The sequence below is a fragment of the Centrocercus urophasianus genome, unplaced genomic scaffold (genome assembly GCF_019232065.1).
Source record: "Centrocercus urophasianus isolate 14NV4802_14NV808 unplaced genomic scaffold, USGS_Curo_1.0 seq_5, whole genome shotgun sequence".
Classification (NCBI taxonomy): domain Eukaryota; kingdom Metazoa; phylum Chordata; class Aves; order Galliformes; family Phasianidae; genus Centrocercus; species Centrocercus urophasianus.
Genome location: NW_024885088.1, coordinates 7,073,097 through 7,085,847, shown reverse-complemented (window position 1 = coordinate 7,085,847; position 12,751 = coordinate 7,073,097). Strand labels below are relative to the sequence as shown.

The 12,751-nt window shown below is 39.0% G+C and overlaps 1 protein-coding gene across 2 annotated transcripts in view; it reads left to right on the top strand.

Annotated features, from left to right (window-relative positions):
* Positions 1-12,751, top strand: part of LRP6 (LDL receptor related protein 6) — a 124,028-nt gene that overhangs the window by 48,250 nt on the left and 63,027 nt on the right. For both annotated transcript variants that reach the window (XM_042834935.1, XM_042834934.1), the window contains exon 3: positions 5,639-5,836. In XM_042834935.1, the coding sequence (XP_042690869.1) occupies positions 5,639-5,836 (198 nt within the window). The remainder of the gene's footprint in view (positions 1-5,638; positions 5,837-12,751) is intronic.

Below are 12,751 nucleotides of genomic sequence, written 5' to 3'. Positions count from 1 at the left end.
TAAAACATCTTACCTACTGATGATGAAGACCATTCCTCTTTTCTACTTGATGGACCTTAATTCTCTGAGGGGGAGCTGCAATGTTTCTTGACACGAGCACCTAATATTAAAATTAACCATGATAAATAATATAGTTATTCTGTTAATTTTTGTAACAGCTCACAACTATTTATGAAGTCTTACTATTAAAGTCTGATGTGCATGGCTTTTAACAGTAAGATGAAAAATCTTAAGGTTATTTAATTAAAACCATTTTTTTAAAATAAAATCATTAGTTACTGAAATAGAAAAAAGAAATGTAGATACACAGAATCACTTTTAATATGATGTGGTACTATTTTTATTAGATTAGTGTCACGGAGTTGACCAGATCAATCTATGTTCGTGACAGGGGCAACAGGCCTCTGCCCTCCCCACCCCACCCCAGTCCCACAAAAATGGGAAGGAAGGAAGGGAGGAAAAGAGCAGCGGCAACAATCTATGGAGGAAAACTTATTTTACTATAATATTGGAATGCAAGATAACACAATATATACAATTTAATTGAAATTGAGATTAATAAATCAGACAAGATGAGAGAGAGAGAGAGAGTTCCCGGGACTGAGTCAAACCTGAAAAGCTTGGAACGGCCAGGAAAGCACCTCCAGCACCCACTGCCAGGCAGCAAGAGAGCAACCCCCCCACCCGGAAGGGCCAGATCCCATGGCTGCTGTAATGTACAGGAATAGGTACCTGGGATTGGGGCAGTAACACTTTAATACCCCGTACACTACATGATGTTTTGATGTGGAATACTGAAACCCAAAAACAAAAAACAAAAACAAAAAAACATAGAACCATGACATTCCACCCCTTATTCTACATCGTTACATCATGCTTAAAATATATATACATATATACAAACAAACAAACAAAAATGATTAAAATGCATTACACACACATGGTTATATGCATATACATAGAATTAGTAACTGCACTCCCCCGGCATCAAGTTTCCTTGTTGTACACATTGGACATCCCCATTTTTCTGCATTACCCACCAAGTGGATCCTGGTCCCTGGGCAAAAACTGTACCACGGAGAGGTTTGCCCTTTCCAGAAGCTGGAAGAACCCAAACTGCCTTTCCTAACATGTTCTTTACATGTACAACAGGGACTTTATCTCCCTCTACGGTATGTAGGGAACTGGATTGGTTAGGACCATCAAGATTGATAGATCCTCTGGTATTGACTAACCAGGTGGCTTCTGCCAAATGCTTCTCCCAGTGCTTAAATGTTCCGCCACCCAGTGCTTTTAGCATCGTTTTTAACAATCCATTGTATCGTTCAATTTTACCAGAGGCTGGTGCATGATAGGGAATATGGTAAATCCACTCGATGCCATGATCTTTGGCCCAAGTATTTACAAGAGAATTTTTGAAATGAGTCCCATTATCTGACTCAATCCTTTCTGGGGTGCCATGTCGCCACAGGACTTGTTTCTCGAGACCCAGTATGGTGTTTCGGGCGGTAGCATGGGGTACTGCATATGTTTCAAGCCACCCAGTGGTTGCCTCCACCATAGTAAGCACGTAACGCTTACCACTGTGAGATCGTGGCAAGGTGATATAATCAACCTGCCATGCCTCCCCATATTTATACTTTTGCCATCGCCCTTCCTCCCAGAGAGGTTTCATCCTCTTTGCTTGTTTGATGATGGCACATGTTTCACAGTTATGAATAACCTGTGCAATGGCATCCATAGTTAAGTCCACCCCTCGGTCTCTAGCCCATTTGTATGTTGCATCTCTCCCTTGATGACCTGAGGTCTCATGGGCCCATCGAGCTAGAAATAATTCACCCTTGTTCTGCCAGTCCAGGTCTACTTGAGCTGCCTCAATTATAGCAGCTCGGTCTACCTGATGGTTATTTTGCTGTTCTTCAGTAGCCCGACTCTTGGGCACATGAGCATCTACATGGCGCACCTTTACAACTATAGTCTTTGTTCGGGCAGCAATGTCTTTCCACAGTTCAGCAGCCCAAATAGGTTTACCCCTTCTTTGCCAGTTATTTTGCTCCCACTGCTGTAACCACCCCCATAAGGCATTTGCTACCATCCATGAGTCAGTGTAGAGATAGAGCATTGGCCACCTCTCCCGTTCAGCGACATCTAAGGCCAGTTGGACAGCCTTTACTTCTGCAAATTGGCTTGATTCACCTTTCCCTTCAGTGGCCTCTGCAACTTGTCATGTGGGGCTCCACACAGCAGATTTCCATCTGTGATGCTTTCCCACAATACGACACGATCCATCTGTGAACAGGGCATATTTCTTTTCATTCTCTGGTAGTTCATTGTATGGTGGGGCCTCTTTAGCACGAGCTAATTCTTCTCCCGGTGGTGTTCCAAACTTTTTACCTTCAGGCCAGTCCATGGTGACCTCTAGGATTCCTGGACGGCTGAGGTTCCCCATCCGTGCTCATTGTGTAATCAGCGCAATCCACTTGCTCCAAGTGGCATCAGTTGCATGATGGGTGGAGGGAACCTTTCCCTTAAACATTCAGTTCAGCACTGGCAGTCGAGGTGCCAGAATGAGCTGTGTGTCAGTACCGACTACTTCAGAAGCAGCCCGAACCCCCTCAAAACAAAAAAACATAGAACCATGACAATTAGAGAGAGATTTGACTCTCTCTCTGGGTTCTCTGGAGATCACCTAGTCCAACACTGCTTCTAGAGCAGGTTCCCTAACTAGGTTGCACAGAGAAGCTTTCAGGCAGGTTTTGAATATTTCCGAAGAAGTAGACTTCACAACCTCTCTGGGGAGCTTGTTCCTTACTGGTGAATGTTTTGCTGTAGCCTGTAGGCTTTGCTTTGTTGTTGTTGTTTTTGATTGTTTTTAATTAAGTGTTAATTAAATATGTTTGAAGGGGAGGGAGAAAGATCCTTAGCTTTTCTGTATGGCTCTGTGCGGCTCACTTACCAACCATTATGTAATTTTACAAGAATCTGAGGCATCCAGAAGAGAGAACTGGCACTAGATGGATGTGAGTAGTTTGATGTTACTCGCAAAAATGATTTGAGATCTCTGTAGAAAAATCTGCTGGCACCTCTGCAATAATAAAAGTTTACAGCTGTGTCCATCTGTACTCTGGCTGTTGGCCAGGTCTCCTTATAGTAATCACAGGTAGCTTCAAGCATGGTTTGAGGGGGGATGGGGCTGCATTTCTTATAGCTGTTTTAAACAGTTCTTCTCATCTCCTCTGGCTCCCACACCCTGTGCCACTTGCTCAGCTGTTGTGGGGAAATGCTTGTACTTTCTGAATAAGAAACTGAAATTGGGAACTTAGCGAGTGTTGCCGGCCCCTGATTTAAGCAGCTGTAGAGGCCTCCAGCCTGTGTACAAGTGGAAGTGCTTGTAGACCACTGCAGCACACTGGAGATCATTCAGAGTGATAACTGATTATTTTAGCCCAAACCTGTTCCTTGAATCCTTTTTGCTCCATAGCCACGTAAGCACTGTATTGCAAGCAAGAGATGATCTCTCCAGGAGGCTGCTGTTACTGAAAAAAGATGGTTTTCAAACTATCACCTGGATTACTTTGACAGTGATGAAAAACTCAGTTTCCTGAGTGAAACACAGCTTTGATGCCATTAGCTGGAGCATGATCGGTTCCAAAGGTTTTTAATGTAGACATTAGAACCATGGGATTTAAGCAGAGTGGTGGTAAACAGAAAGAAGATAGCAGAAAAAGCTATGGCAGAAATGGAGCAGAGGCCATCAGAGCTGAATGGAAGCACTGCAGAATCTTAAAACAAATGCTATGTGCATGTGGCCTCCTCTGACAAATAAAACGTGGCTGGTTTTATGAAGTCTGGGAAGACTACTTTGTGGCTAGACTTCCCTTACCTGTTTTTCTCTTCATTAATTGTACTGTGTGTGAGAGGTGAGAGAGAGAGACAGGGAAGAAGGCAAGGCTATACAGCAACTAATGAGCTTTCTGTTTCAGCCTGAAAAATCAGTCTAGCAGGGTGGCTAGGACCTTGGAACCTATTAACCTTGAAGAAGTATTAGGAAGTCTGGGGCATGACAAGTTGGGGTAAAGAAGAGTCTTTTAAAAGAAGTTTAAAAATATTTCTTCCTTGTTGTCCCTTCTTCCTCACACGTGCTATTTGGAGAAGTGCTGTGTGACTTCTAAAACTTTTTGAGTCTGTAGATTTTTAATGCGCAGCTTGACCAGGCAACTTGCTACTGTGCTGCCTATCTGAAGATCATTTGTTTTTTTTCTTCTTCATGGCAGGAAAATGATTTCTCTATAGCACTCATTCATGACTGCAGCAGTCTCAAATGCTCTCTCTCTGTGCCGTACAGGTATATTTCTCCATAAAGAATGACTCACTTGTATTAAATAGAACAACATTTGTTTTCATCAGCTGCATTTCTGTCCACAGATAGTCTGTTTGTTTTAATGCACAGCTGTAGACATGGATTAAGGGAAAAAGATGACATGGAATTTCCTGACTTTTTTTTTTTTTAAAATAAATCTTTGCCAAGAATAACTTCATCTGCAAATGTTGCTTAAATGTGTTGCACATTTGCTTTTCTTTAAAGGATGGGTGGCCAGGCCTCTTCACATGTGGGCACCATATAGTTGACATTTTGTTGTTGTGTGACAATCTGGGTTAGTTTAAAGCTTCAGACCTTTCCAAGTCTGGGTTGTTTTGACTGAGCCAGGTTAAGGAACACAGATACAGGCAGGTATGCCAGCAGATGACATAGGGTTAAGAAAAACAACTTAGGACAGTAGACTTTTGTCTGCCCAGCTGCAACAACATAACATTGCAAGCTTCGCTGGCACACTTTGTCTAATCTGTTTATATTACAAATTGTTTTTGTTTAGTGTTGCATTATGTTAACAACTCAGAAGTAAACCAATCTTCTACCACCTGCAGAAAAAGAAGGAATACTATTCCTCCTCCACAGTGTACAGTCTTAATGATGTGGTTTCCCTTGCTTAAGTTCAGTCTTACACACAACCAGATAAATTCCCTTCTCTCATACATTTCCAAGTAATGACCCTTACTCAATCTTAAAAGATTTTACAGAGCTATGTCCATTCAGTGTGTGAAAACTATACTTCTAAATGTGTTGACTTAGCTGCCTTTCTGTGAATTTCTCTGGAGGAAAAAAAAAGAATGTGAGTTGGTCTTCCATCAAATCTGCTTAACTGTTTATGTACATTTGCTATGATGTTGGGTATAAATCTTTCTTTGCCATGCCCCCCACATTGACTCTTGTTAAAGAGATTATTTCATGATAGTCTGCAATATCCATCTTTTCTGTTTAACGTTGATTATTGTCAAGATCTGTAGGATATGCCTACCTATCTTAGCTGACTTGAGGAAAGAAAGAGATGCTTGGAAGTATAATGTGACATAGTACTGCGGATTTGGTTTTTTTCTCCTTCATTTTCTAAAGTGATAGGTGTTTTTTTTTTTTTTATTCCCAGGTCATATGTACCTTACCCAGTAAAACAGAGCTCCAGAAACACTGGCATTGTAGAATAAAGATAGCTTTCACCTTAATGAAAATGGTATTAAGTGTTCCAATAGTAGATTTATACTTATGCTTTCTTTATTTTTTCTGTTTTAAAAATAATTATAGGTTCATGTATTGGACAGACTGGGGAGAAGTGCCAAAGATAGAACGTGCTGGGATGGATGGTTCAAGCCGCTCCATTATAGTCAACACGGACATTTATTGGCCAAATGGACTCACATTGGATTATGAAGAACAGAAACTTTATTGGGCAGATGCTAAACTGAATTTCATCCACAAATCAAATCTTGATGGAAGTCATCGGTAAGAAGTTTTTATTTGATCTATGTAATTCTAATTAAGCAATGTCTAAAAGACAAGCACAACCTTATAAGCTCTGTTGCAAAGAATTGGCACGTTAATACTTGCTAAATTTTAAGCTAGCTAGTGCTATCAGATGCTTGTATCCTTCCCTAGACTCCCCCCTTTCCAAAACCATGATGTTGAATGTGCGTTCCTCTTTGAGGCATCTTGTAACTCACTAGGTTTCATCTCAGAACTAGAGAAATGAATTTGTGAGTGCTATTCTTAATTAGGTAAGACTATTAGCAGAAATTGCTGATTTTCTTAAGTTTTCTGTTTGGTCTCCTTTGTTACTGTGGTATTCAGAAATGCAGAGAATAATAGGAAAAAATAGATCATTGTATACAAATCTTTTAGTTTCTTGAATCCTAGGAGTTGGGAAATACATGGAAAACAATCTTTACAGAGACTATTCTAGAATGACTGGATTTTTTTTCCCTCTAATACTTCTGTAATTATGATGTAATCCTTTCTGATCCAGTCACAGCTACTTCTTAATTAAAAATTCAACTGGTGCTTGATATATATACATTTATCCTTAGTTTAGGATGTAACCCTCTTAATTACACAAGACCCTTGTCAGTACTGTTCACATACACAAATGAATTGCATTTAGTTTTTGCCCAGTTATCACAGGGATACGATATTTGAAATGATCCTTTACAAATTCTTACGTTGCTTCATCTGGTTTATCTAAACATTAACTAGCATTTCTTATGCTCTTCATTCTGACATTTTAGTGACTTCTTTTAGGCAAACATCTGCCACAAAAAATTAGTCTCCCCTAAAACCCTTTAGTCGGCAAGATAGGTGTTTTTTTGATAGGTTGACTGGTTTGTACAAACATAGGCAACATGCATGAAACATCCACTGTGTTCATGTGGTACTAACTTTGAACTCTTATAGGACTTGAAAATTTGAAATGGAGTGATTATGAGACCAGACATGTAGCAGAACTTCAAAAAGACTCATCTCAGCTGAAATGATTGCATGCAGGGCTCAGAGTGACTGCTTGCCACCTGAAAAATTGCAGGCCAAATGTGAGCCCCTCACACAAATACAAAATACTCACAGTTGGTGCACAGGCAAAATAAACAAAAATAAAACAAGTCAAACTCCAAACAGTAATAACAGTGAGAAGAAAATACAACTCCAAAATGACCACCTATATGATCACACCTCATCAAACCACATAATGTATTTGTCCCACAAGATAATTAGGTGACTTGTTTCCATCTCGAGTCACCCTTTTTGTGCTCTCCTATTTATTGGCCAGGGAAAGAACCATTTTATTACAACAACATGCTGCTGCAGTTTGGCTGATACCCTTTCCAATAGTGTGTGCGTATCAGGCTCTGCATTTTGCTACTGCTTTTGCTAGCACCTGCTGGAAAGCAATGCATGATGTAGAAATGATTTTTGAAATGGTAATTGTGTAAAAAGAGTCCACTGACCAAAATCGATACCACCACCATCCAAATCTATATTTATGCTTTTCCCACAAAGCACAAACCTCCCTGTCTTATCTGGGGTCTCCAGTCTTTCCAGCTCCATAGCTACCTCGGTATTTCCTGCAGTCACTGCTGCATTTTCAGTCTTTTGCTTCAGACTCCTTTGTAGTTCTTCCTTCTCTGATAGCCTATTGCACAACAGTGTAAATATGCTTTTGGTATTTTGTTTTTATTGTAAATGTGTTTGTTATGTTCCCTATCTTAGGCTAACCTTGAAGTGATTCTTTCTAAAAACGAGGGCATTAAGGTGCTGATCTTCCTTGGAATAAGGGGCTGCACAACCTTGTCTTTCTGCAGTAAGCTATATCTAATAGTTGTGCCTCGTGACACAGCTGTAAAGTCACCTGGATCATTTACCTCACTCTGGAGTTAGTAAATAAATAATGAAGACCTGGATATACAAGTAATTTAGATTTTAGATATACTCATTATTTTTTATGTATTCATTAAGAAGAAAATAATTTATCTAGTATTTAAATGTATTTTTTTAACTGGTACCAAAATTTATCTGTAATATTTCTGGGATCATGCTAGTATGTTACCATTTGAGAGAGAAGGAGAGCATAGTCTTTAGAGAGGAAAGTGCATATGACTTCCCTTACGTACTCAGAAGCACACACCATTTCTAACAGCATCTGTTTTTCCCTAGGCATCTGAGAAAGTTCTGAAGATTCAGAAAACTATCAACATTTCTATCCAGGTTTTTTGTTTTTTTGTTTTAAATTATTCTTTGTGATTACATCATTGGGAAAAATGGAAAGAATTGCAGAAGTCAAGCTGTTCTACAATGAGTTTTTGTGTGCTATTTTTTTCTCTGCTGTGACCTCTTAGCCTCTGTCTATCTTGAGGAGGAAAGAAAAAGAGATCTTCTGGGGCTGTTTAAAGTGATTCTACTTTGTTACATTTTGCCTTTCAGTTACCCAATAAAAATTACCCTTTTCAATATGGTATTTTACAACGGCTAATTCTGTATTTTGCCTCTTATCTCATTACTTTATCCAACTTTATCAATAACTGATTATCTAACATTAAAAGATTTTTTCCATGTCTGCCAACAAAACAGCTCTTGAGATCTTCCTTCTAAGCTTTATGAGAAAAAAAAAGATAACCCAAAGCCAAAAACCAACACATTACCCTTTCAATCTGTTCTCCTAGTTACCCTCACACCCCAGTGCTCATGGGAGAAAAAAAGATCTGCTGTTATATCAATCCCTCCACCACAACAGCAGTCCCTATAGTTTCTGTCTACATGTTCCCTGTGCAGGCTTATTTTTACTTACTCCTCCTTTCTATCCCTCAATACACCCATTACTCCCTGTATTGTTTCACCCAGGCCTATCCCTTGCTTCCTGGCTGTGTCCCCTATGCACTCCTGCTGACAGCTGGACACAGTGCTCTTGGGCAGCTTATTTGATATGATTTCAGCTCTTCCTGTGTTCGAGTGGGTCGAATATAGCGGGTGGTGGTCCCTTGCATCTGTACAGTCATCCATGTGTTAAAGAAAACTTTGTAAAAATTGTATTAAAAAACAAACAAAAAAATGAGGTTTTTGATTCTCCATATTCCCAAAGGATTGACTAAGAGATGCAAGAGGGATAGGAAGGTTGGGGAGATGTATGCTTAACAAACACACTCAGAATGATCATGATCTTATTTTTATATGAAATGATATCAAAGTGGGATTAGGCCAGTTTTATTTCCCATCACCACCTTTAAAATCCCTTTTTTAAACTGAAGAGTCACTTCACTTAAGAATGGGGAATGACAGGAATACCATCACTTACTGCGTAGTCTAACTTGAAACATACACTTTAGTTTCCTAGCTCATTTTTATGATTTTGAACTTCATTTTTAACTCATTATTCTAGCTGATGTTTCTATTTTTATAAATGAAGTTTATTTTTTTTGTGTTGCTAGCAAAATTACTCCTGCTTAAAACAGATTTTTTTTTTTAATCTTTGTGAAGTGTCACTAGTTCTTTTTCTGCTTTACCTTCTGTCAGCATGTCAGGGAAAACATATTTCTGGAAGACGGAGCCATTGAAGAAATAAAAAAGACTATTGTTATTAAAAGACACATAGTTTCATAAGATGTGCAGTGTTCTGGATCTGACTAGATTTGGTAACAGCAAAGGAAGCAGATGAGTAACGATAAGTTTCAAGTTGTTTGTAGTGTTGCTCAGTGTGAAAGCTTAGTGTAGAGCAGTGTAACATGAGTTTTAATTGCTTTTGTGGAAGTGGGAAAGTTACCAGTAAATAACATTGCTACATCAAAAAAGTATTTCAAACAGTTCAAAGAAAACTGCTTTTGTGATTTGGATAGTGAATGAAAATATGATGTAAATAGGTAAGGATTTTAATTAGTGTCACTGAGATAAATTTTGAAGTATTGAGATTCAGACAGGTTCCTAATATTTGGAATGAGTGAAAGGGAAATATTCTTGACATACTTCTATGTCTGAGAGAAATGACTTCTTTTGTCTTTTTATTTCTGTAGTCTGATTATCATGTGTCAACACCTCGCACTACACAAGAATTAAAGTTTAAAGATGTATGTGTGAGAGAAGGCCGCTTATATGCATGGATGCTTGGCTTCTAACATGCAAAGGTCTGGATAGTGGCAGAGCAAAGTAGGCAGGTGGTAGGAATATGCAGGGGGATGAACAGAGTAGCCTGGATTTGTCACCTCTTTGGATAGGACCTTGGTAATCTTTTGCTAGAGCCTGTGAGCTTCTGCATCAAAATGAAGAGAAACCATGACAGTATTGGCATCGGCACTCAGCAAATGTGTGGTAGGGTCGTAAATTCATGAGGAAATCTGCACAGCAAATTTTACAGTGATCTGTGCTAGCCCTAGGACTTACTAACATGGCTACTCCAGGGACGGACTCAGAGTAAGGAGGAAGAACACAGTGGCTGATGACTAATGCTCTTGGTTTGCCAGCGAGAGAAAGGAGCAAGCAGTTTTTCATGTCAGAATGTAATTAAAAAATGAAATTGGTGCACACAGGAGATGTGGGGCTTTTTTCTTTCCTTCTTTCTTTCTTTCTTTCTTTCTTTTTTTTTCCTGCTCTTGCCCTGCTCTTATCAGAGTGAGCAGTTGCTTTTTGTGGGACTAATTAAACAAAACTGGATTGCAGATAGCTCTCCTGTGAGTAAAGTATCCAAGATAGGTTGGCCTGCGAAGGCAGCTCTTGAATTAATTTCTTTTCCTTTACCCTGCAGCAGCAGTTCTAATTAATAAGTTAACACATTACTGGCTGAAGGGAAATGCACTTACAAGGTCCCCCAGGAAGTGTTTGTGTATAATGAGATGGGTTTTGAGGCCACTGTAAGAAAACATACGTACAAAAACTGTTATAGGGCTGGGAAACTTTTGCAATGAGGTAAATGTTAAATTTGCACTCAAGCATTGGTATTTATTTCCTGTTTTTAAGCATCGGATCAAATTGTCTGCCAGATCGCAAATTTGATGAAAAGCTGAGAACGTTGTGTCCCTGAATTTGGAAGGATTTCTTTTTTGTTGTGCATAATGTGTGCAGTATATGACCTTATGCGCAGGGAATAAAATACTGTGCTTTGTCTATATCTTTATGTATATTTCTGTGAGACAGAAGTGTTTAATGCTTTCATTCATCAAGGTGAAATCAGTCTATGGTGATAAGTCTGTCTGTTTCAATACCTCATCACTGCAGGACAGTGCAGAAGACAAATAGTGCTCTAATTAAAGATGCTAGAGAAGCCTGCCTAAGCAGAAGTAATTAAATTATTTGGAAACAGTGAAAGGGTGAATTTCTTGGTTCTTCTCCAAGGCTTTTGAAATAAAATACTGGGAAGATTTAGCTTCAAAATGTCTGTGGCTGGCTGATGTGCGTGTAGGGATAGGTTACACGTGTGTTGTATGTAGCTGAAGTCACTATGTCATGGATCTGCATATTTGTAGACACTTAATAAAAATACACAGTGCAAAGGGATTAGCCACAGTTCATCAGAGCTGCTTCTAAGACAGAACAGTGCATGCAGTGTTAGCTCACGATCACAGCAGCTGCAGGTTTATGCAGCCCATATAGCACCTTGCAGCCAGTGGATCTACCTACACACTGTCTCCTAGACTCCATCACTTCATCCTGCAGCTTTCCAGTCTCCTTTACTCCTGCAGAGGCCTTTAAACTACATTGCATGTCATGATGGTGTTTGACTGAAAAACGACCCACACAATTGACTCAACCACAGTCTTACATCTGATTGACTTTAAGGACAAGTGGGGTTTGAAGCTAGGCTTGTTATTTGCTGTGTGGCAATTGCAGCTTAAAGAAGAGGCAAAAGAAAAAAGTATTTTGGTTTTAAAAGATATTTTTGTGCCCCATGAGTAACATTTTCTGTATACTTTCTTAGGTAATGAGAATAAAGCTTGTATTCTAGTAGGAGTATTTGAGCAAGGATTCAAGTTGAAATTCTAGCTTAATTTTGCAAGTTTGTTTTTGTTTAGTTGGTAGAAGAGGAAACCTTGTACTTCTAAGGAAACTGGATCTCCCTGCCCTGCTTTGTGGCAGCTGTGGTGTTGGGATGTTCAGTTCTCTGTTGGTTGTTCATCCTGCCTCACCTGACACTGCAGGATCCTCCAAGCACTTTGGCCACTTGCTATTATTTCCCATTTTTAATCAATGATAGCTTTGTAATTCTGGGTATTTCCTGAATGCTGTGATGTTAAGTGCTCTCTAGATGGAGAGAAACATTTTCTGCATTTTCAAACATGTCCATAATATGCTGTCTTTTAATATATAATGAATGTTAAAAGCGAGGTTTAGAAAGCAAGCCTTTCTTTTTATAATTCTCTATGAAGAAAGGTAGGATGGAAATTCCAACGTAACAGCTTTTTTTTCAGATAAGAACGTAGCCCACAGGTACTTTTAACTAAAAATTGACCTGGTATAGTGTAAGAAGAAAAATAAATGAAAATTTAGTAGATGCTGATATGAGCATCTCTGAAAAGCTTTTTCAACAGTATGTAGGTTAATATATAAGCTTTCACCTGTAGATTGTTTAAAGTTCCAGCTTTTCATATTGTATTTCTATTGAATGTCAATATGGTAAATATAATGAGAAAAAAATTGTGTTAGATAGCATTTTTCCTTATTTTCAGAAATTCAGTGTTCAACACATATGTAAGTGCCAGCAGGGATGTGTCCTGTCTGAATAAAACTGGCATAAGAAAACTCAGTAGGAAAGTTAAACAGTGCTAGTATTTCCTCTGCTCATTTTTACTGCTATTAGCACATCGTATTATGAGCCACAAATGAAAACTTAAGTGTTTGCTTAATGTTATGCTCCTGTCCCAGTTCTTCACTGCTTATAACTCTAATCTT